Source organism: Apostichopus japonicus, chromosome 15 (assembly GCF_037975245.1).
Source record: "Apostichopus japonicus isolate 1M-3 chromosome 15, ASM3797524v1, whole genome shotgun sequence".
NCBI lineage: Eukaryota > Metazoa > Echinodermata > Holothuroidea > Aspidochirotida > Stichopodidae > Apostichopus > Apostichopus japonicus.
This window is the reverse complement of record NC_092575.1, coordinates 3,079,839-3,105,190: the sequence shown is the minus strand read 5'-3', so window position 1 is coordinate 3,105,190 and position 25,352 is coordinate 3,079,839. Positions and strand designations below refer to the sequence as shown.

At 36.8% G+C, this 25,352-nt stretch overlaps 3 protein-coding genes across 5 annotated transcripts in view; 2 read left to right on the top strand and 1 right to left on the bottom strand.

Moving 5' to 3' along the window:
- LOC139980870 (mitogen-activated protein kinase 1-like) overlaps positions 1-10,400 on the top strand; it is a 37,098-nt gene extending 26,698 nt beyond the window's left edge. The window contains exons 7-9 of the mRNA XM_071992864.1: positions 760-869; positions 1,825-1,942; positions 3,430-10,400. Coding sequence (XP_071848965.1) covers positions 760-869; positions 1,825-1,942; positions 3,430-3,443 — 242 coding nt within the window. The 3' untranslated portion in view covers positions 3,444-10,400. The remainder of the gene's footprint in view (positions 1-759; positions 870-1,824; positions 1,943-3,429) is intronic.
- A 67-nt stretch (positions 10,401-10,467) lies between these two features.
- On the bottom strand, positions 10,468-16,466 carry LOC139980872 (mediator of RNA polymerase II transcription subunit 21-like). Of its 2 annotated transcripts, none has more exons than XM_071992867.1 (5): positions 16,131-16,466; positions 14,695-14,820; positions 14,017-14,098; positions 12,837-12,967; positions 10,468-12,310 (listed from the first exon to the last, which is right to left on the bottom strand). In XM_071992867.1, exons 2-5 carry the CDS (start codon positions 14,734-14,736, stop codon positions 12,116-12,118), a joined length of 450 nt encoding a protein of 149 aa, XP_071848968.1. In that variant the 5' UTR covers positions 14,737-14,820; positions 16,131-16,466; the 3' UTR covers positions 10,468-12,115. The 2 variants fall into 2 exon arrangements, with proteins under 2 accessions (XP_071848968.1, XP_071848969.1); XM_071992868.1 differs by having other exon boundaries at positions 16,136-16,277.
- Positions 16,127-25,241, top strand: LOC139980871 (peroxisome assembly protein 12-like). 2 transcript variants are annotated; one of them, XM_071992866.1, is made up of 10 exons: positions 16,127-16,242; positions 16,771-16,913; positions 17,433-17,541; positions 18,096-18,208; positions 18,986-19,138; positions 19,767-19,842; positions 20,594-20,672; positions 21,992-22,169; positions 23,244-23,347; positions 23,694-25,240. In XM_071992866.1, the coding sequence occupies exons 2-10, from the start codon at positions 16,791-16,793 to the stop codon at positions 23,809-23,811; spliced, it is 1,053 nt and encodes a 350-aa protein (XP_071848967.1). In that variant the 5' UTR covers positions 16,127-16,242; positions 16,771-16,790; the 3' UTR covers positions 23,812-25,240. The 2 variants fall into 2 exon arrangements, with proteins under 2 accessions (XP_071848967.1, XP_071848966.1); XM_071992865.1 differs by lacking the exon at positions 16,127-16,242 and having other exon boundaries at positions 23,694-25,241.
- Positions 25,242-25,352: the final 111 nt, after the last annotated feature.

Sequence of the window (25,352 nt, the reverse complement as noted above, 5' to 3'; positions counted from 1 at the left end):
AGCTAGTCTTATGAACTCATTAACATTAGAGATGATCTCAGCAGACAAGCAGCGTCTGTTGTGTCAGATATTATGCCCTGGCCGCCACCTCTTAATCCGACTCGGTGACAAAGCATTAGTTTTACATACTATATATATGAAATATAAGACGTCATATAGTCAAACACGTTGCATATGAGATCGGTGATTTCAGATGATATTTATTGCTCAGTGTTATCCCTATTAAAGTGCTTCTTTTGTGAAGCAATTATGGTCTGCATAGCTGTTTTCAGATTTATGAATTCGATTTCTCGTTAAAATGACGAAAACAATCGATACGCTTCAGTTTACAAAAACTGTTATACACATCTCTGCGTCATTTACCGCGATAGCAGATAATAGCCGATACTAGCTTTATGAGATTGTATTGTTGATTTTCATTAAAATACTAGAAATTGTATATAAATGTATATATATATTCACTATAATGGTGTAATTATTGTGGTAATTTAATAAAGGAGTAGTGTAAGCAAAAACTTAATTTTGAAATGTTTTAGATTTTTACTTTATGATATGATCATTGCTGTCCAACCAGGCATGTAGTTCCTTACCACGTATAATTTTGTTTTGTTGAGAAATGACCGTTTTAACATCTGAGGATATGGCATATCAAGACATAAACAACTGCCTATAATAAGTCATCCATAAATCATGTAATGATAGGTTGAACATTGTCGCAATGTTTCGTCATTCCTTATTCTTCTCCATTCTATGAAACAGGTTTGGATATATTGGGTAGAATGTTGACCTTTAACCCCAATGAGAGGATAACAGTGGAAGAAGCTTTAGCTCATCCCTACTTGGAGCAATATTATGACCCAGCTGATGAGGTAATTGATAAGTTATCTTTTATAAACACAGTATCTATATATATATGTATGTAAGAAATGAATGTGTAGCAAGTGGTATGACAGATATATACTAAATAAATAAAGAACAACACACCAGAAAAATTCCACTTTACGACCAGTTTCATCCTTTTGGGACTCATCAGGCGAAGGTAGGAATCGGACCCCCGGATCTTGTGTCACGAACCGAAGTCCTTACCACTCGACCACAGTGAATCACTGGTGTGTGAATGCGTATAAATTGGCTTAGTATAACTGTCATTGAGGGCGTTATGACCCAAGTGTTATGATTGTACAGAATGCACCCCTGGTGCTTTGAATCTGACAATTTACACAGAATAACCACTCTTTATAGGCAAGCCAAGCCGTAAATAAGAAATGAATGTGTAGCAAGTGGTATGACAGTTATATAGTAAAGTTGATAGATCTTGAGAGGTATCGGTGAGAGCAAGAAGAACCCTGGCTCACTCGGTGTTTAGAGTTAAGTTGTTTGTTGTTTGGCTCACATTAGACACGTCGTGAGCGCAGCTTCGTGTCAAATATCTTGCAGACTAATCCAACATGATGGTGGAGATGTCTTGACGCGAAAGCAACACTTTTTAAGTTTCCTCTGATCCATTTCTGGTAGTTCATGAACTTATCCTGTCAATCAATCTTTTATTTGAATTAATGAAATTGGGACGGTAGGTAAAATGTTAACGATTGGCAAATTTTGAGTTTTGTTTCTGTAATGGATAATAGAGATATGAATAGCACATGGGTAAATGAAATGTCGGAAAAATGAAATGTAAGCCTGCTCATGTGGTCGATGGAATAATCCAGGAGGGAGTCTTAGGTTGCTAAAATTGCTCTCTCATTCTGAAGTATTACAAGGTGAGGGTTTTTGGTAAGATTGCTTGACCAAACTCAGAGAACTTGCTTGAAACATCTCTTACAGCCGGTCTCAGAAAAGCCCTTCAGCTTTGAGACTGAACTTGACGATCTGCCAAAGGAGACGTTAAAGAGAATGATCTTTGATGAAGCACGGGAATTTACTACACAAACGGCGGCAGATGGTATGTAATCATAACCACATTTTGCTTGCGGGGGGGGGGGGGGGGGGCGGGAAGGGGTAATGGGATGGGGGAGTGAGAGTAAATAATGTCCCTTCCTTGACTTGAAGAAGATAGATCAGATGGTTGAAGGTAGACAGAATTTACAAGCAGGAAAGATGGTTTTTTCCTTTTTTTTCTGATGTTTATTTTATAATGGTAGGCTGCAAATTAAAATTGTACCAGTAGAGCCAACTAACCTTTTGACCACGTAGACAATTGGGGAAATCTAAATAGGTTTTTGAAAGTTACCATAATCTTTCAATGTGTCTAGGCTAAGTGTATCCCTTACAGTGTTAGAGTTAGTTGGCAGCTAGTCATCTCTTTGTAAATTCAGTTTTAAGGTTACAGAGACTTTTTCCCGTCCTCCCTAACAATCGAAATGCCAAAACTTTTCCCGCTATGCGATGTGATCGTCAGTGCCATCAGTATGTGGTTCAAGTGGAAGTTAATATAACCATCATTCAATGTGGCTGTCGGGTTTTGGGTCTGCGTACCCTTACGAAGTTGAGGCACACATATTTGGAAATGGGGAGGGGGCGTGGACAGGGCATTTTGGCACACATTGATTGTCCAGGTTAGCAGGGACATTGGTCAGTGCCTTTAATTAGTATCTTGTCCTACAGTTTAACCATGTTTCAGAGACGTATATTAATTTCATACGTACAAGAAAACATATAAAGGGGCCGCCGATATTTTCGGGTCTGCGTACCCTTACGAAGTTGAGGCACACGTATTTGGATATGGGGAGGGGGCGTGGGCAGGGCATTTTTGGCGCACATTGATTGTCCAGGTTAGCAGGGACATTGGTCAATGCCTTTTATTAGTATCTTGTCCTACAGTTTAACCATGTTTCAGAGACGTATATTAATTTCATACGTACGAGAAAACATATAAAGGGGCCGCCGATGTTTTTAGTCCTGGCATGACGTTTACAGATCCTTGTGGAGGACAGGAAATAATGTGACAGAAGTAAAATGTATCTTACATCTCAACAAAGGAAAAAAAACCTATGAAACTGGGACTCTGTGGTCTACGGTGGCTTAATAGGGACAGTGAAAAAAAAGTGTCCCCAAATCGCAAAATTGTCAGTTAAAAAGTCAAAATTTTGATTTTTAATCTCAATTTTTTCTTCTGCTATGTCCCTACTAAGCCACCGTAGAGGTCAGTGTGATACATTTCACAAGCATTGAAATTTTTATATATTTTTAAAATCTTTTTTTTTTTTTTTTTCCATCTCTTTTATTGACTCATTTGACATTTATACAAATAGACATGATAATTTTGTGAGTTCTTTATTATTACAATACAACTCAATCATATATATTATTTTTTTTTTTTAAATCTATAAAAGACTTAATGATTACTTCAGTTAAGTTTTACATCAAGAGGAATAAATTTTAAGAATTTTTTTTCTATATTTTTAATTTTGATCTTCTTCTTCATTTCAGGGACTTATTCATAGAAGATTGGAAGATACAGACCACAACCAGTAGTGCACGCTTTGTGGAATTGTCTGCAAGATTAATGATGAAAAAAAAAAGAAGTATATTGTACTGTTTATATTTTTCTTATTTTTTCAAAAAAGTTGTGTATTTGTTTTCTTTCCCTTATTTTTTTGCCATTGTCTGACTCATAGATGTCACCAGGAGTAAAGCTGTGCACTTTTTTTTTATGTTTGTGGTTTCTCGTTTGATGGACTTTTTCTTTGTGAGAAAATTTCTGTCAGTATGCCGTAGCTGTGAGCAAAATGAGAGGGGTATGAGGGGTGCGGAGAGCAGAGAAGAGGAAAATATTGTAATAATCAAACAGAATGAAAAACTAGCCAGTTTGGAGTGATGCTTTATTCAAAACTGTGTTCACTCTGCAAAGGTTATCTACAAATGAATTTATTTTCCATTCCATTGTTCACATCTTTGCATTACATATGCATATTCATTATGTGGAACTTTTGTAAAGCACTGGCCTAATAATAATAATAATAAACTTAATTGCAAGAGAGGTCACATTTATCCTTAAAAGAGATCACCATTCTTGGATTTGCTTCCACAACTTTACATTCGCAATGCGTGGCTAGGTCCACCCCTGCCCCCTACCACACCCAACCCTTCCAATGACACAGGGGTAAAAGGGCAGTGACACCTGACCAAAGAACATGACCAGGGAACTACACTTTGCTACCTGGGAAGGGTTTCTACAACCTCCATAAAATTTTCAAGTTTTCACAGGGATATTTACTGTACACTGTTTTGGGGAATTTGGGTATCCAAATATCCAAAATCGTGCGTGGAAGACTACCAAAATGTTTAGCATGGAAATAAATGAGGGTCCATCCCTAGGTAGTCGTTAGCTCTGTTCGTTCCTCCTCTGCAAGGAAGTCTCAATGGAATCGAAGGCTCTGAAAGTTTTCCAATAAAATTGTGTCAAGTGAATTTGTTGTGAGTTCCTTTACTTCACCTCAAGGGTTGAGAGTCGCTGCTTTATCTTTGCTGTGAACTCAATAGAAAATTACCTTCAGCAGAGACTGGGAGTCAGGGAAGTCCTTTAGAATCAGATGAATAATGAAACAAAACAATAAATTGGCACCATTAATTTTCATGTTGAGTTGTACTAACCATGCTCATATTCCATCAGAATCATTGTTGAATTACAGGTTTTTTGGGGAGAATTTTAACCGAAAAATGTCAGGCGGTAAAAATAGTTAGCAGACTAAGGGGTCATATAGGAAATATCAGTTGATGTCAACTTCCTGGAGTCGACAATTCATTTATGCCACTGAAAAAACTAGCATGGGATTCGGTAAAAACTTGTTTGTGATCTGTCCGTCTGCAATAGGTGTACAGCAAACATCAATTAGTGTTGGACACATAGACAAAGAGCAAGTGACAAAGAATGTAATAATAGACAAAATCTCACAAGGTCCTTAATTGATGGTAACCTTTTACCGACGATATCGTCAGAAAGATTAAAAGCAGCATCCGTTCCAGTGAAGTGTTCTTCAACACCAGACTAATATTTCCCTTGATCAGGCATGAGCTTTTTCCGTGATTTTTTTGCTACCACGAGAACAAAAACTATTATCCTAACACACTGTAACATGCAAACTGGAGCCTATACCGCAATTTTTTTGCAAAGTTCCGTGATTTTTTTTACCGCAGGCTCATACCTGCCTGATGGATTGACCATGTCTTAATTTCAATTTTTTTTGGATATACAGAGCATTGATTCATTTTACTAATCGTGTACTTGTTCAAAGCTTTAGCCAATCCCTGGAACTAAATAGAGTCCTCGTCACCCAAGTCCTTCCAAGTATATCGTGTTTAAAACGCACCTCCGTAGTCGACTAAACGCCACCTTTTTTTCCCCTTCCCCCTTCGATTTATTTTTTGTTTTCCCTCTCTCGCAGGTTTGGTGTTAATGTATTTTTGTATGTACTAGAAAAATATATTAAGTTCAATAGGTTTTTAGAATATTAATGTAAAAAAGATCATCGCAAAGAAAAAAAAAAAATCATGTTAACGAATTACTAACAAGAAACAAAAAAAAAACTTTTTCACTATCTATGTAAAGGTTTAAATAACAGTTTTTTCTTTTTTCTTTCAAATTTTTTTTTTCTCTTTTCTTTCTCTCACAATAGTTTGTTTCAATCTTCCTTTTGTAATTTGAAGGCATTTGTTGTGGATACAAAGAGAGAGATTTTGTACAAAGGATCATCCAACATTATATGTAACCTTTTAAAAAGGTATAAAGAATTTTTTTCCCACTTTATCTTTATTGTGTTGAGCTGTGAATTATATAAGAATTATAATTTGATAATTATTGTACTCATGGAGATGGGGCCAAGTTAAAATGCCATTTTACAAGTGATGCAGTGATGATAAACTATTGTATGGGCATGGTGATGTCGATTTGTGGGAAAGGTTGGTAGAGGTTTTTACCATGGGACAGGAGAGGCAGGGATGGAGGGCGGGATGTGTATTGGTTCTTTACACCAGCAGAGAACTGGTCAAGGGTGTACTAAGAAGTTAATGTCATTCCTAATTTGAATTTTTCACATGATCAACTTTGAGAACTCAATTATTTTTTTTTTGGAATATAGTTTAATAGCAGTTATAATATTTACTTCTTAGAAGAAGTCATCTCGTTACGATATTCACATCCTCCTGTGCAAGTGAAGCATTGGGGGTTGGGTGGGGGAGAGGGTTGGTGAAAATGGATTGGTGTCTTGTGGCTATGCATTTTGGCAAAGTGGGTGAACAGTGGCAGGATTTGATATAAGTAGAAGGCATTTAAGTATGAACTCTAAACAGACAGATAGACAGACAGACCAAACATGACTGAGCAAGTACAGAACATTTAACAAGGTGTGCACTTTCAAGTGTGCACATTTAACAAGTGTGCACTTGGTGTGCACAGTGTGCACTTGGTGTGCAACAAGGTGTGCACATTTAACAAGTGTGCACTTTCGTCATGGAAAGTTTTGAATCAATGAATTATGTATTATGTATGCAAGTACAATGTCAGCCTGGGAAGACATTACAAATACCGTATTGGATGGACCATCGCAAAATTATGTGTTAGAGGTAACATAAGTAATCAAAGAACCAACAACATGTGCATTTTGTGAATGTTTTTCATGATTATTCCGTACTTTTGTTCATTTTCATGGAAGAGTTGATAATTTCCAAAAGCTGAAGTATGGGGTGTTAATTTTATCAACCGACATAAGGTTTCATGATGGGGTGTGTTTTTGAGACCCTCTTTCTTATAAAAAAGCATGGACGATAACTGTAACGGACAACGTCATTTTTCACTATAATTTTAAAATGAATTTGTTGAAATTATTAAACTGGTTTTTTTTTCGTCTGGCAGGTAAACAATTATTTTTTTATTTATTTGGAGAGATGTCAGTTAACGAAAACATTCTTTCTATTTTCCGTTGAAAACCATTTTATTTCTATCTTAAAATTTATCACTCTTTTTCATATCTTTGTGTAGATCTTCTAGATTCATATATCTTATTTTTATTTCATGGACATGACACTCCCACCCCCCCCCTCCCCAAAAAGGTGAGGGAGCAACAGAAAGTGAGGGCAGTTTTTCACCTAAAATGGAACAGTTCCTCTGGGCGGGAAAAAACCCTAATAATAGAATTTTGTGAAGAGACCGATAAATGGAAATAAGTTACTCCTTGGTTATGCCTTTTAAGTACAACAAGGTGTGGAGCATTTAATATGTTACCATAAATGTTATTGTTACACTTGTGGACACAGTCCAGTTGTCATAATCAAGTGCTTGTTAAGCAAATGATGAAAACTCTTCTAAAGTTATCCAAACAAGGTTTCACACATTATGAAACAGCATTAATTGAGAAATTTGAATATTTCTTTGAAGAGTGAAAAAAAAAATCTTATGTTTGATTTTGCATGGCATTGAAAATATTTACAAAGTGTGATTTTTTGTTATATTCTACCATATGTAACTATAAAAGACAAAATAGTTCTGTACCATAAACAACATTTAAACATTATATTGCATTCTCTTCAACTTTTGAAGCAAACTTTTCTGCAAAAAAAAGTATCCACATCGGTGTCGTAGAGATTCTCCAGTCACATATCTCTTAGATTTGTTGATATTAATTTATAAATTTTGATATTTTTCGTGAAAGTGTTTTCGTTGTTGATGATGTCATCCTTTCCTACTCTTTAATTCATCAGCATGTCAAAGGTCAAATCCATCTGTCAAAATTATACTCCTGACATGCTTCAAAAGGTTTACAAAAAATTCCGCTTTTTGTTGTGCAGTTGTAATGAATAGCAGTAATCCACGCAAGGAGAGAAAAAAAAATCGGGCAGGGTTGGATTTTCACTGGTGCAGCCATGGTACTAGGTCAAAGGGTCAATGGGTGGATGCATGAAACAAGATGACATTGCATCAGATGGTCTAGTAGTTGTTACGATGGAAATCGTGATTGTCTGGCTCTTGCAAAAATCATTGTTTGATTTTCTGTGATATGCAGAGATATACAAGTAGGTTGCATTACAGAAATAGGCATTTGTGCATCTGGGGGATGGGAAGGGAGGGAGGGGGGGGGCTTTATTTACTTTCTCCTTCATATTTCGTAACCTGCCTTTTTTAAAGACATATACATTTAATGGAAAGCTATTTCGATAGAGAGTTTTGACTCTTCCCTCTTCTGGTTTTACCGTAGACATTTAGATGTAGTAATGTGTAAGAGGGTGACCATTTTGGACCTGTGTATCTGTTGGTACTTAAAAAAGTGCTGTGTAGAACTTTATTCGCTTGGCTGTTGTTTATTCATGTGACATGTTGACGGTTTGTCCAATCGGAAAAAAGTTAGGTAACATTAGTATGGAGCCATTGCTGTCGATCGTTCGTGACGTCTATCGAGACATGCAGAGTAGAGATAAATTATGTCATGGTTGAAACTGCGTAGACCTGCTGAGGGCTCCCTCTTACTCATGTATTTAAGCAGCACCAGGTTCCCTGCTCACCTGAGTAACTCTTATTGGCCGATTGAAGTTTAAAAGTCAAGCGAGGGAGATCAAGCAAATGTATGTATGTATGTACCCAAAGAATGTGCTAAACATTGAAATCAGATTTTCGAAAAAGATTTATATTCAGCTATCGTTTTAATTTTATATTTGGACAAGTGAAAGTAAAAAGTGACTTTGATCGTATATGAATTAATGGAAGAAAAGTAGACTGCTATTAAAGTTGATTGCAAAATTGCAAACGTTGTGAATCAACGTCTTATATCTACTGCCAATGCTTTGTGTGCAGGATTGTTGGAATATTCACAGAATGTGATGAAACATATATATATATATATGTATCATACTGCTGCCATGGGAGGTGTGAACTCTAGTGACTGTACTAATCTCTTCTCGTCTACTAGGAAACGGTTTAGAGTTTGACCGGAAAGGTAGAGGGGGGGGTGCAGAAGGTGGAGCGACAGCTTACCAATTAGTCGAGAATTGGAGGATGTATTTAACAATAAGACTTTTTATTAAGGTGACAAAATGTTTTCAAAGAATATACCAATATTTTTGTCATCACCATAGTCTACCATTTTGTTTGAGAGGAAGGTGAGGTTGTAGTTTAGAAGCGGACCATTTTATCTTTGTAGGAGCTTCGTATTTTAATACTGGACTATTGTATGAAGGGATGTCCTTTTATGGGCTCACATGGTTTTTTGGGAACTTGTACTGTTGACTAAGACGCTTAAAAGTTTAGAAGATAGCTTGAAATGTATGAAGAAGTTCCTCTTCTCTTCATATTTTTTTTTTTTTTTTTTTAATCTAGAATTTTTTGTTTAAATTTCTTCCTCAAAAGTAACAATGCCAGATCATTTTCATATGTATGGGATGGAGCTCATAGTGTCAAGACGTCGACGTTGAATCTTGTTGACGGGTCTCACCGATTAAAACAATGCATTGTTGTATAAAACCTTTTGGTTGTTGTTAAAGAGGGACAGGCCTGTGGTGAACAATATCACTAACAGTGTAACTGTGATTAGGGACTGCAGTGTGAGGAACGAGGTAAATACTACAGTAGACCCCTGTCAATTTGGCTCCTTCCAACAGTCGCATGCAACTTAAAAACATCTTGTGCATTTTTGCCACCGAGTTTGGGATGTGGACCGATATGGATTGTGTAGAGAATTTGAATGATCAGCAAGCACATACTAGGCTCCTGATCCCCTCCCCATCACCCCCTCCCCCCTGGCCCATTCCCATAGTCTAAGTCTGGCTTTGATGATGACATGCTTCTGATCATCAGGTCAAATGAGTTGAGTTTGTAGTAGGATACTCTTTGTAATTGCATTCAGGGATCGGGAGGGGGAACACAATTCATGACCATCTTCGTTATATTTTACCGTCATGCTGAAACGATATTTGTTCATCTCCGAGCAAGAGGAGGGACCAATTAAGTGAAAGGGGAAAAATAAAATCTGACTACACTTTTCATAGCGAGAACAATTTTTGAGATCCTTGGTACTTGTGCCTCCAGAGTTATAATGCCGCAGCTGTTATTTACAGAATTGGCCTTTTGTGATATTGTCAATGGGCCCATCCATTATATAAGTAAATTAGTGTGTATGTAGTTATTATTAAGAAAATTGGAATCATGAGGGTCGGGAGAGATTAGAATTGGCTGTGACTTAACCGAATCTGCAAAAAAACCTATATCTCCAAATCTTTATGAGTTGTTTGATAGTGTTAATTGGTTCTAAAAGATTATGTCACCCTCTATTTTAGTGGTACCCTGTATATGACTAATGAATCCCGATCATGCCGCAAGGCCAAGTATATGTTTTACAAAGAAGTTCTCCCATGTTTATATTACATAAAAATGTGTCAGAAATACAAGTTAAAGGCAGCACCAATGCCCCAAATCACTGTCTGTTTTTATCTTTTTCTTTCTTGTTCATATTTTGGCCAACTCGAGTCGAAGCAACCTTCTCGTAATGTTATCACTGTTTATTGAATATCTCTCAAAATTTTACAAATACTTCTGTGTAACAGATACAATGGAAAAGAATAATAACAATGTAATCATAAAAGGTTTGGTACTAAGACTAAGTCACTTAGTTCTGTTAAAGGGTGTGAAGACTCACGCACAAAGAAACGTCTCACGCCGGTAATCTGACCTAGTTTCGAATGAGGTGTAACAGAAGTGTGAGACACCACCATTGATCCCAGAAAATACACACACAGCTTGCTATCGTTGGAAATAAGACACTAGTGTACAGTCAATACATACAGCTACGGTCAATACCCACAACACAGTGTACATATAGCAGCAATGGACATCTCAGGTCTAGATAAAAGATAACAAGGTCATTACTGTCTGGATTTTGTAGCGACAAGAAGAAAACTTCACTTGCAAGCAACGGAAAGTTAACTTTTTCAGAGCGCGGCACGCTGTTTGGGGCGAGTCTTCAATGCCTTTAAGAGCCAAACTGTCGTCTCAACAGATAGTTGGCTGCTGTTCAGTAGAATAACGAAAATAATTTCGTTAAATTATACAAAAACCAATGACAGGATATGAACATGTTTGATTTGTTAGTTCACAAAGGGAGTGGTATAAAATATTTTAGCAAAGCATTGAGGGATTACAAGAGGAGAGAGAGAAAATCCAGTTTACAGGAAATAAGATACAAAACAAATCCAGTTTACATGAGAGAAGAGAGAACAAAATCCACTTTCAATGATCAATAAAGTTCATTGGTAATGCTAGATTGAAATAGATATCACTGTGGCCATCATTGGATGCTTAAACATTCGATCTACACAATAAACCAAAGTGAACACACTACTTTCATTCATATAGTATACATCCAATATGCTCTGGGAGTGGTATGGGGGGGGGGCAGGGGGGGTTGATCAAGATTTTTTGGCATGAGAATTTCTTGAAAATGCTATAACAACTTTGGTGCATGTCTGACAACAGTTTTGCAATGTAAAAACTGGCTTATTGTAGTATCCAAATGTTAATTTAATCACATAGCAATAAAAGCACCACTTTGATTTTGGTGGGAAGTTCACAAAACCTATTAGGTAGTACTCAAATAACATTGCAGTTAATTCTAGATACATTCCCATAGATTTTCATCACAAAATGAAGGTGAATGACCCATTCAACACAACTTTTTCAGAGCCAAAATTCTGCAATGATTTCAAAAATATGGTTTTTAAAATGATACATCAATAATTCATGTGAAATCCCAAATTCTTGCTGAAATAAAAGGTTTCCCAAGGAGCAATCATATTTATTGCACTACAAACAGTACTTCAGAATTGTTAAGAAGAATTCTCCCCCAAAATACCTCGCTCGGCCTGATGTACTTTCTCGTCAGCTTGCACTGCTCCAATCTCAACTTACCAGGCAGCCACCACCTTCGTGTTTAACAAACTGATAAGCATCCACCACCGCTCTGCCACAAACATAAACTGCCGTTCATTACTCACATGATGTGGCATTTTAAATGGCGCCCTCATTCTAATGTCAGCCTCTCCAACTGCCTTGTGGCAAACCTAGGAGTAGCTTTCCAAAGTTTCCCCACAAAATACTTTTGTTTTGCTTCCAAAAGGTGTACAATATAGGTCTCTTTTAAGTTCCGTTGTCTGGCAGTTTCGAGTTGCTGCTTTTACTCGTGATGGAGCTTTTAGTCCTGAGTTGGGCTTCTGCAATCTCGCTCAAGGCTTCTTGTATTCTCAGGAGTAGTGTATCTCCTCGTTTCACCAAATCGCTGAGTCGCTGTGCAGCTTCTTTGTTCTCCTGTTCCAGTTTCTTCAAGCTGGTATTCTACAGAGAAGAATAAGATTCAAGAATGTCAAGTTTCATGGTACACTTTCGCCACTCGTGAAAATTTAGAATTTTTGACATTTTTCTCGAGTCGGTTGAAGGTTTGAAATCAGAAAGAATTGTTCCGCCATGAAGTCGGTATTTAAACCGGCAATACAAGGTACACTCACTTCAACCCCCCTGCCCCCCCACCTTATCTACTTGCCCCCTTCTTCCCCTCCACACCTCAAAGTACTGAATTCATCCCTAGTCACATTTTGTTACAATCTTAGGTCTCACTGTCTGAAACTTCCAATTCCTGACATGAAGCAGGCTTTTGCTGTATTTGCAAGTGTTCACTCCTCCCTGCCTTTGTCCTTTGTCATCTCTCAAGGTCATTCCAAGGACTCAATATCTGAGATTTTGGAATTTCCCTAAGTTAACATGGTCTCTGCCATACTTGCAGTGATGAACAAATCATGACAAAATCAATAAATTGCTCGTACAGCTGGCACAAGGCTCATAAAACATAAACACAAGCTTTTACCTGGAGTTCTGTGGTTAGTTCCTCGCTAGGTAATGATTCTATCAAAACGTCAATATCTTTGGCCGTTCTTGCGATGAGTTGAGCAAACAACTGAGTGAAGTCATCCTGCACAGCTGGTGCGTCTGCAGTACCTGGGAAGCCAAAATATATTACTGAAAGGTAAACTTTCCTTTCATTGTGTCGATGGTCATGTGCGTAAGCACTGACGGACTTGATGGAGCTGGATCATAGGGGTAGGAGCCTTATTTGATTTGGTGGGGCTGTAACGACTTGCCCGAAAAATATAACCAAACTTTTTCGCCTGCTCCGCACGCGTTCTACATGTTAATGTGCATATCATATAGGCATTCATCGGTTATTACATCACATGCCAATAATATACAATCATTTTCTGTGTTATTACCCTTCCATATTGGTTATAATTATTGGGGAAGTCGTTACAATAATCATGATAATAATAATATCAGTTTAACCATTGAAAGACAACTTGCAAATTATTTTTCTTTCAGTAGGTGCCCGAAAAATTCTCAGCATATTGCCCGAATTTTCACAAAAAGTTTTGATTGGGGGTGGGGCTGCAGCCCCCCACCCCCCTGCCTCTTATGCCTATGAGCTGGGTGAAATATGTTTGGGGGAGTGTGTGCGATATCTGTCCATATATCACTATTAACATTAGAAAATAATTATATACAACTATCAAAATAGCTTTTAAATGCTCTATAAACTTATAGTTTCTAAACTGAAGGGGGAGTGGGTTGTGGGGGGGGGGGTGGGAGGGAGGGTGTTGTATGTCCCTCTAGCACATATTCTGCCAATTGATTGCAGGTGATCTTACATACTCTTATTGTTTATCAACTAATCATTTTTCAGGAAGGGAGTTACATTTCAAGGTGTTAGGTATGAGAAAAGCAGGAAAGAATTTGGAAGATTCAAAGACAAATTTGATGTACTTTCACCGCTTGAATTAGTCCTGATCTTAACCTGGGGTAATTATTATATTTCATCAGGAGTGATGAATAACGAAACAGAGAAATAAGGAACAATACTAATTTGAATCCTTTTATTATTGAATTAATTTAGGATTAATAACTTTAAAAAAAGAAGAAACAATCAAGGTAAGAAACAAACAAATAAAAATAATATAATCGAGTGTTAGAATCAACAAGAGCAGATATATTACCTTGCTTCTCTGGTGGCTGGAACTTGGAAGGTGTGGCATTCTGCTGGAGAACCCCTATACTGTTACAGAAGTGCTCTGCCATCTATGAGCAAAAAAAGTAAAAAATATAATGCTTCAAAAGCAAATTGAATACTGACTGCTCACAATAACATTATGATCAAATTAGAGATACCTCTGGATGTTTTTTACCCTAAGAGTTTTCATTGGAGATTGGGAATTTAGTTCCATTAAGACTCAGTTCTGACAAGATGGCATCTGATACATATCTGAATATAGAAACGTTCCAGCCAAGTGATAACCTTCCCATCTGAAAGCAAACCGGAGCAAGGTTCTCTCAACCAAAAGCAAGTAATTCACCTTGCTTGAAGCTTGAAGTGGTGTTGACCAGAGGCTGGGTTTTGGCATATCTGGCTTGTGAATTGAGATTTGAAGAGATTTTTTGTGATTCCATTGCCTTTTATTAGTGATTGTCAAAGGGGTTGCTTGGTAAACCATTGGTACTTTGCCTATGGTATACCGTTGTTGTTTAGTTGGGGGCATTCAAGAAGCAGTCTTGAGGGAGAGAGTGGTGATGGGAAAGAAGAGTATGCCTGCTTCATTATTCTCTTGAAAACTCATCAAAAGGAGAAAACTTGATACCAGGGTTTCAAATTTTAAAGTACAATTCATGCAACAAACCTGGTTAACAGCATCCTGGAGCTGGGTGACACGATCCGACATTGTTACTCTTCTATTCAAATAGCCACGGATACACAATTATCATAAATGATGAAATCGTCTTAGACAGCAAGGCAGGACTATCTTCTGTTTGGAATGAAACACAAGAGTTTTTTTCACAGAATGAAGTAGAGAAAGCTGAATACATAGTGATAGGGCACACAATGAATGTAGTTACTTAATACTTTGACTTGCAACTGGATGAAAACAGAAGCCCACCCTCATTGTTCATACAAATGCTGGAAGAATAAAGATTTTATCTTAACAGATGATTAGGGAAAAGTGAGTTCAATATTTTTCTGATTTTCAGGTGAATAACATTAGCCATTTCTAGGCAAACCTAATCTTAAAGGAAATAAATCAAACAATGTTATATTATGCAATACAAATTTATCACGGAGGCCTAGTACCCAATGCTGTACTCGCCAAACTGCCATCTTTATCAGTGAAACAACTTCTGCGCTAGAGTGCTGATTCTAATCTGTCTCAACTTGACGATGACAATTAGCCTAGGCTAGAGGCCAAGCATTAAGTATAGGGTAGGTCTTGGTCTTGGTCTTGGTGTAATACTGCACAAATCGCCCCTGATGTGGCTGTTGACGTGCAGTCCTCCAAGCTGGCTAATGGTGCTGCTGACTTCCCAGCATTAACTTGAAGGAGGCGGTGTTTGGTGCTGATTTTAGATCAGGTGGGAGTGCGTTCCACTGAGGAATGGTGCGAGGATAAAGTGAATATTTATAACAGTTCTTTTGAGCTTGAGGAATTTTATAATTCAAACTGTGAGATTGACGTGTAGTTGGTTTTTCTTTGTCTTCAAGAAGGTTATTTATGTTGCTTGGGATCAGGCCATGAGTCTCTTTATATATGGTAACAAGTCGTGCTTTGAATCTTCTGTTTTCAAGAGTATACCATTATATTGTATAAATATCCTGGTAGAAGCTTAATCAAACTAAAATATGGTATATGAACAAAATGTTTCATGCCATCTGAAATTTTCATTTCCACCGCTCAACTGGAATGAAATGCAAGTAAGGCTAGAGGCTCGACTGGGTAGGCAAGGTCGGATAACATACTTATTTGGTCTTGCTAAGTTTAATAAATTATAGAATAGCTTTTCCAGAAAGACCAAGATAGTTTTAACAAGTGATATATTCTCAATAATGAACCAGAACACCTAAAATTGAAGAAGATTATAATGAACACTTAAGTGGAAAAGAATCGCTTTCAACGTTGGCCGAAAAACATGGCCCTTGAATATCATCTATTCATCTTGGTCTACCAAGACTTAACAGCATTTAACATAGCCTATTACAGAGTTAGGCTACTTAGCCTAGGCTTAAGAATTGCATAACAATAACAAGCGCTACAATGCAAGTTTCGCGCAACCAGTATATTACCTCACGTTATTGCGCACCGATGTAGGAAAACGGGACAAAGTTGAATTTGAAGTAAACAAAATCTAACTTAGTTGGAATGGTTTTGTGGTATGGTACACCAAACATCTGTAAGGTACTGCTAACACTGTTGCTTATCTGTTCCACCCGACAGTGGGAGCAAACCCGTTATCTTTAAGTTGCTTTTGTCATCCACTCAGTAACACGGATGAAGTCAGGCGGGGTCTTGTTACCATGTAATGTGTTGTTGTGTACGGTGTGAAGTGTAGGCTGAGTAATATTACTGTGTTGGCGTTGTGTGTCGCATAGAGATATGGACTACTCAACGTTAGCACATGCAGACCATTCTTGGCCAAGTCGCTCCTCCTGTTCCATCAGATATAATGTTTCGAAATTCGTTAAACAACTCCCAGATCATGAGTTTTCCTTGTTGTGGAGTAAAGAACAAGTATCTTCATCTACTGTGAAGTTGCTTCTTATTATAGTAAATTGGAAAATGACTGCCTTCCAGGTCATTTTTTAAAGTGGGAAAAAGTCTCACATGTATCTTACAATTAGTAGGCCTAGATTTGAAGTTAAATTTGGTATCATTGCATTATATCTCAGTAGATATCATATTTTGTTTGTATTACTTTCTTGCTAGTTTGAAAGTACACAAAAGTCATGGCTGAATATGCAGCTCATTTGACATCCGTGGCTGACCAAGCAAGACCTTCCTTCTTTGAGGTTTTGGCTCAGGAGAGTTTAACAGCAACCTTGAGACCTGCTCTCAGTCACTTCTTAAAGGTTTGTAAAAGTTACAAATAGGACCCAATTGTCTGTGAATTGATCAAATTTTACACCATATACCCAACAGTGGCTCCCATTTGTGCCCTGAAGAAACTGCATTAGTTACCTGTAATGTGCTGTACGTGATAAAAGGCAAGCATCATACCACTATACCCAATCAGAAGCTTCCCTACTATACTAGGCTGGCAGACTGTGCCCCTAACCTGCAGTAGCAGAGTATAGGCTCCTAGTTGGAAGTTCAATATTAAATTCATGTTTCATTTATATATTAAGCCAGTGATTATAATCCTAATGGCTCTTCTCTCCATCTTCCACTCAGTGGTAAGAGACTAAGAGTATATCTATGATAGCCTTCAATGTGCTTTTCATACACAATACTGAGTTGCAACCTGTCACCTGGGAAGCAGGCAAAAGTTTCCTAAAAAAAAATTTCTGAATAATGCCAAGAGATGTGTTTATTTAGTAATATAACCAATTATTCAACCAGCTTCTGTACTTTTCCTTTCGCCATTACAGTTTATTGCTGAAAAGAATCCTGGTAGTTATGGGTGGATGTTTCGCTATGGTGATGAAATTTATGCGCTCCTAGATCTGATTTTGCAAAATTACTTTCTAGCTAAGACCAGTAAGTATGTGGAAGTTTCAAGAATCTACATTGTGTTTATCAATGTATAGTATTGCACTCCACAAATCCATTTGAACATGAAATATATTGTGATATGAATCTCACAACACAGTCCATTAATTTATCCCTCAAAACAAAACTTGATGTATGACCAAATTAACCATTGTTCGAGGTGGACCCAGACCCAGGGTCCCAGACTGAGGGGCCCCTAAAAAATTGGGAGGACAAAATGTAGAGAGGGAAGAAATAACTTGACCTATTTGAAAATTTCTCCAAATATCTGCAAATGATTTCTTAACCTCATAATATTGATTTCATTATTGGGTATACAATGAAGCTATGAATGCATTTGTAGCAATGCACCCACCCTATGGTACACAAATAACTCCACATGTTTCCAGATTAGTATAACTTAATCTATGACATTGGAACAGATCTGTAATTTGAATCATCAAAGAATTACAAATAATTTGTAATTCTTTAATAGTCACATCTTTTTCTTGTTCAAAATTGAATATATCAAAGTCAAGAAAATATCTTCTGTTCTGTTTCAGATGGCTCTTTCTCAGAGAATTTTTATGGAATGAAAAGAGTGCCTATAAAGTGTTCAGGTCCGTCTGTTAACAAATTGAGCAGAAGAGAACACTTAAAATCCCTTGCCTTTTTGGTAAGTCAAATTTAATTTCCCGCATGAACTGAGCTGCTCATTTACCAGGGATTTAATTAGAGTGTGCGTAGTTGCGTGTGTGACCCTTTTGAGTGGTAAATAATGTTTCCAACAGTGGGAGGAAAATGTCAAAAACTTCTTCAGATGTTGTTACATGTCGTTTCAAAGACAGTATATTGTATATTATAAAGTGCCATTTTTACGCTGTGAATGCCGTCCTACAAGCACTAATTTTACAAGTCAAATATTTACATCCATGTGTAAGCTGGAGAATGCTGAATTGAAGTCATATACCTATTGAAACCTATGTGTATTACAAGTTCCTTTGTAAGAAATTGAGTGAAAAGCCCTGTTTGCATATGATGAAAGCCTGCCATCACCTTGTTTTTGAGCACTTATACATACCCACCAGCTCCAATCCCCACTCCCCCACCCCCCACTCTCCATAGAAGTAAAATCTCACCCATTAGATATCAGAGGTTGAGTTTATTCTCAAAACCCATAAAATGAAAACAATATTCAGAAATGTTTTTAGCTAGTTCAAGATTTAATATTTTTTAATATTAGTTTACTTGAATGTGCTTCACTGACCAGTCAAGTTTTGGTCATTTATTTTCAAAGAAACAAAACAGTACTTGTTTTATTCATTTAAATGCAATATTTACACAAATTCATTTGAATGATTTTCTCGATTAAAAATATGTTTTCTTTTTTAATAGTGTTTTTTTTTATATGTCTTGTGAAAAGTTTAAAATAATATTTTCCTTATTTTGGCAGGTTTTCGTACCCTTCATTAAACTCAAACTGGATAAGTTGTTTGCAAAATGGAAAGAAGGATCAAGATCTGGCAGTTGGTCAAATCAAAGTGGAATGCAAAAATTCCAGAGGGTGTACATAAGAATATATCCATTCATTCACATGTCTTGGGAGGTGAGCACTTTAAACTGTTTGTACCCACCTACTGCCAAACTTCATAAGGTCCTGAATATATTTGCACAAGGGGGTGGGGACGACCCATGGAAGGAGTACGGTAGGGATGGATGAGAGGTGGGGTAGGTAGAGGTAGAGGTAGAGGTGGGGTAGAATGGGGTCGCACAGGCAAGGGATAGACAGGGGTTGTTTCCTGCCTATACAAAATGGTGAATTATGTAAGTATACAATGTGAATATTGTACACCAATGATTGTATGTCTTTACCACCAAACAATGCATTTTCAAAGAAGAACAAAGTCTGCTCCATATCGTTTGGGAAAATCATGGTTATACTGTTTTGTACATTGGGTGGGGTTACAGGCTCATGTACGGAAACTGTTACTACGGGGAGAAGAGTATTCCTGTTCCACAAGTCATATTTATTATTTATCTAAAGTAAATGCAAACAGTCACACTTTTACACTCTGTGATAAATTTATTTAAAACATTATTGAAAAAGTAACTTTTGATGTTTGTAAAACATATCTTACAAGATATCAGAGTCATTCCCAAGATAACCAGCAAACTTTGTTTGAAATCACACCGTATATGTCGTCTGCATTAATTCCTCTTCCTTTGATCTACAGGGTACATTCCTTCTTTATCAAATGAGGTACTTATTCCAGGGTATAAACTGCCATTCACCGTATATGCATTTGTCAGGTAACATAACTATTCTGTTGTTATACATAAATTTAAGTTGGCTTTCATTCAGTGGCGTAGCTAGAGGTTTTGGCGCCGGGTGCAAGAGTAGAAAAGTGCGCCCCCACTACTGAAAGAAAAATAAATTGCGCGCGAAGCGCGCAAAAATTGTTGGTTACATTTTTCGGGCAAGTTGTTACAGCCCCCCCCCCCCTAAATCAAATTATGCTCCTACGCCTATGATATTTCCACCTATGATATTTCCACCTTTCGAAAAACTGCCTTGGAACTGTATACTGAAGTACCCGAAATTTCTGTGACATGTAGTCATTACAGAATACAGAACAGAATAATAAAAAGAAAGAGAAAACGGTCAAAATGGACTGAAAGGAAATCACAATCTATAAAGTTGCTAATAAAAACAACTACATTCAGTTCAGATTCTTATTAGTAACTGGAAAATATTCATGCCTGAAGACATACATCAATTTCATCATGTTTTTCTAAAAAAGTGCTTATTTTTTTAACTCTCATTCTCCCATTTCAGTGCCCCCCTAAACCCGGCGCCCAGGGCACGTGCCCTCCCTTGACGCCCCTAGCTACACCACTGCTTTCATCAATATGAAAATTGTATAACTATATTCCACTTCTCACAAGATTTCTTCAACTAAAGCTGGTCAAAGTATTCTTGGGAACAAACGAAGTATTCAGTGTCACCGAAAGTTTAATTGTATTTGGATGAGCAACTGACCAATCTCTTGTTCTCTTTCAGGGTTAAAATTAGTTTACCTAACGCCTGATGATGTACTGCCGGAGGTATCAAAGGCACAAAGAGGTACCCACCCTTCAACGTAAGTAAATATGACAAAATAAAATTTCCATCGTAAAGCCAGAGTACCGTGTAGTTAGTAAGATGTCGGGACATTTGTGACGGAAATACAAAAATTACCAGCAAGTATTTCTACAGACGTTTCATGCGCCACAAATGATAAAGTTTTGTAAAATTTGCGGTTTCTTCCTTTTTCTGCGAGGAAGAACAACCCTTACCGTAATCATTAACCAATATGAAGGAGATGTTTGTGAAGATTTGGAAAAAGAAATATTTTCTTTGGTCCAGCATCAAACCAAATTAGGATAATTCATTTTAGTTTATCGCTGTTACATATAAACTATATCAGTGCCATAACTGATACAAGCTATGAAGGTGGAAGTTATAATGATAAGCCTCTGTGTTATGGTCAACCATGGAGTGCACTTGACAATAGCAGAGGGAATGACCTGGTCACTACCACTGACACCCAGAAGAAGCAGCCAACAAGTTCATTCTCTGGGAGCCAAAACATGGTACCCCTGGTGCAAGGCATAAAACCTTCCTGCATTTCCTACTAGAGGACAGTGGGGCTGAAAGTACGTCTGAGCTAGCAACCCTTATGGAAGACAGAAATGACTAGAAATCTCGATGCCAGGGTTATTGTCCGGCCAACTTCTCCTACCCCTCATGATGATAATGGTCAACCGAGGTCGAACTGATGATGACTTATAACATTGATGTGTTAAGTTTTCTTTGTTATGTATCAATCATTTAACCGTAGAGGAAAATCATTTGTTATCAGAGGGAAAACAAAATTGAAATCCAGTTTTTATATCAAAGCCTTGAATTCAGTGTACATTCCCAGGAATATAAACATTCTAATCAAACTCGAGGGCAATCCAACACTTTTAAATACAAGGTAGTGCTATTGAAGATCATGTGTCATGATGACGTCACAAAACCTCACAGTCCTTCTGCAATCTGATGGCTTGGAAACATGACCAGTTTATCTGGCTACTATCTCACTCACTTTCAAACAAGTCCATCTAGAGTTTGAAAACAAGATACTCAGATGGATTTTCCAGCTACCAGCGTACAACATTGTCTTTTGCTGGAATATACCATCAAACCTTGTAAGCTTGTATATCGAACAAAAAATGCAAAAATCTGTGTTGTATTTTGTAGGCCCTGTAACTTAACAAAACGCTTTTGCCTCTAAACTTAAACCCCATTCTAGAAATAGTAGGCTAGCAACTTTTTGATAACATTATTTAAACTGATGTTGTGCCATACATTTGTTTTTACATTTGTTTTCTTTTTCCTAAACAGTCAGTCATTCTTTGTTTTCTTTCTTTCCAGTTTTCAAATGAAGTTATTGCAAGGCTCAAAGAGTCTTCTTGGCTTTGTAGCTTTTTGCCTATCTCAGGGGCTTTCGGTCGGAGTATTCTTCCTACAGTTCTTAGAATGGTGGTACATGTACGGAGATCACCAGGCACAGTTAGCCTTCACTGCTTTACCAATACCTCAACCACCAAAAGTAAGTGATGGCAAACAGTGGCGGAGCTAGGGGTATTGGTCAGGGGGGTCAGAATGGTCTGTAGGGGCGCTTTTGACACTATCTAAGTGGAGCGCCACCACAGGTTGGTGCTCAGCATACAGAAATTTTTTGAGTAAAGATACTTCTCTAGATCGCTGGAAATGACCTTTTCCGGGCCTTGCTAATTTGCAGATAAACGAAGAATAAGTAGGTGTCATTGCCATTTTGTCAGAAAATTACACCAACAAAATGTGATAAATGTCAATAGGTAGATGAGAGTGCAACAATAAGGTCAATAATCTCGAATAAGTAAAAAGTGGTAAAAAGCTGAAAAGGGCGGCAGCAGTCCATTTGAGCCCGTCAGGGGGGCATCGGCCCTCCCCCCCCTGACTGTATGGACACTCCGCCACTGGTGGCAAAATTTGCTCTGAAAATGCCCCCTTCCCCCTCCCACCAGGCACAGTTTATTCTGTAATTAAATTTGTACTGATAAACTTTGAAATTCTGCCTTGATTTGAGCCAAGCCAGTGACCTTGGTAACTCAGTTTCTTGGCCAAACAAACTGGGGTTTACCAATCTTAGTTTGGTATCCATATTATGCCAATACCATCCTAGTCCCCTCCCACACCCCAAAGAAAAATATTAGAGTGTCAAAACTAAAAAACAAAATAAAAAGAAAACAAATATAGTACACTAGGTTTCTGTCAATCTTTATCCAACTTTTACTTTGATTAAAAAATTGGAAGAACAAAGAAAATTTCTAAACTAGCATAAGTAACATTCTCCTCATAGTCAAAATACCAAAGTATTTATTATGAGTTTGAAATTCAGTTTTCTATCCATACTTGCTCATATTTATGACTATATTTATTAAAAAAAAGTCTCTTGTAATCGTTTTATTTTAAATTGGACTGTCCTTTTTTTAATCTTTTTGTTCTGATTATTATTTATATTAGATTGGAATTAAGTTTTCTCTCCATACTTATTCATAATTATTAAAAAGCTTTGCTTGAATATTTTATTGTAAATTGGACTCCTTTTTGTAAATCTTTTGTTTTGATTATTATTTATTAGGATGAACTACAGTCAGATGTCAAGCATCTCTTACCAGAAAATAAATCAAGATGTCCACTCTGCCAAAGAAAGAGAACAAATGATACCACTTTATCAACATCAGGGTAAGTCCAACTGTTCCCCTTTAAGATGATGTTCTTCGTCATTTATAAGGTCATTGCCATTGTTTTGTTATAACGTTACGTCAAAGTTGGAGGGCCTGACGTTTCGATCCTGGTAAAATCTTCTTCAGAGTATTCAGTTTGCCTCTGAAGAAAATCCTGCTAAGATCGAAATATCAGGCACTCTGACTGTTTACATATTTTACCTACACAGGTTTTTTGGCAGTAGGTATTGCAGTTTGCTAACAGTCTTTTTCTCTCTCTTCGTTACAGTAATTACTAATATTATTTTTTTTCATGATTTTTTTTCTTTTCTAGTTGTTGATTAATATTTAATGTTGATTTTCAGGTTTGTCTTCTGTTATCCGTGTATCTTCAATTACGTCCAAAACCACAGATGTTGTCCGATCACTAAGTATCCCACAAGTCTGGATCAGGTCGTTAAATTGTATCCACCGTCTGATTAATTATAGGAATGACCTCGTCTGATCACCATCCAGATCAGAAATATGCAGCTCACCTTCAAGCCAATATTGTGCAACAATTTTTTTTTATTAATATCAATTACCTACATAAATGTAGTGTCACTAAATTATATTGTATTGTTTCTTGGAATGTTAGAGAAGTCATATACTTGGGATTGTTTTCTTTATCCCTTTGGTTTTAAAATCTACAATCTTATGTGGAAGGACAATCAAATAGTGGCACTAAAAATCTTTGATCTTTGGTTCTTGTAGTTAGCCAGTTTTAACAGCTCCAGTATGACGCTTCAAATCACACATGTAGGAACAGTTGCTGACCTTCAGGTACCATGTCAAATGTAGGAAGCTGAGGGGGCTGCAGCCTCTTATAGCCAGGACATAAACCTTCATGCTGTGTTTGGTTTTACACGAAAGGCACAGTAGGGTCTGAGGAGATAATACCTATCATTTGATATTGATTCATTCAAACTGAGCAAGATTTTTCGTCTTGACACGGTTCCTTCAACTGATAGAAATATGGTATCCATACTGCTCTTACTGTTGACATGAGTGCTTTGAAGTGGCACATTAAAGTACAGTATAGAAAAAAAGAATCCCAACTGGATGTTTTTAATTATATTCAGTTATTGATGAATATACAGTTATTGATGAATATTCAGTTATTGATGAATATTCAGTTATGAAGATTCAGTTATGAATAATCAGTTTTATTAATGACTGCTTCATATATCTATTAGAAAGGAACAGCCTGTCAGCCAACAGACTAGTTATCTTAGAGAGGCAGGCAAATAACGAACTAACTGATCCTTGTCTCTGATTGGCTGTTAGCTATATGACATAAGTTATCAGAGATAACATTTGTTACTTTTAGAATGTTATCTTATTTTTGTGCCTTTTTTTTGTTGTCAGTTGGTGATAACAGCAAGTTTTTACAAAAATTACAACATGTGTCCAAAATTTGCTAACATCTTTATATGGTGCTCAAAGTATTATTATTGTTATTATTATTGATATTATGATTATCATTATTATTATCTAGGACACTAATCCAATACATTTTGATTTTTCTCTTTTGAAAATGGTTAGTCCCTTTGTTTTATTCTGACACTATCGCCTTAAAATTCATAATTTCAAAATATGGATCACAATGATTCTATCAAGTTAGCCATTTCCCAAGGGTACATCAACATTTGTATACAGTATAAAGAATAAATACAAAAGAAAATTTGTGTTTCTGCTGGGCAGCTTCAAATGTGGACATTTATTCCCTTGACATAAGAATTACAGTAAGAAGTATGATTTTTCAATGTGATTTTGAATCTCCATGTCAAATTTAACTATTTTTCATATAAATTGTGCAATTCAAGATAACAATTAAGAAACGTTCATAACAAAAGTTTATTGTATTTCTGTTACTTTCCAATCAAAACAGATTGTCAAGTAATTATTTGTATTTTTTATATCTGAAATAAAAAATGTTTAAACAACAAATTCTTTTACTTTTTCTTAATAATAGTTCTGTGAAT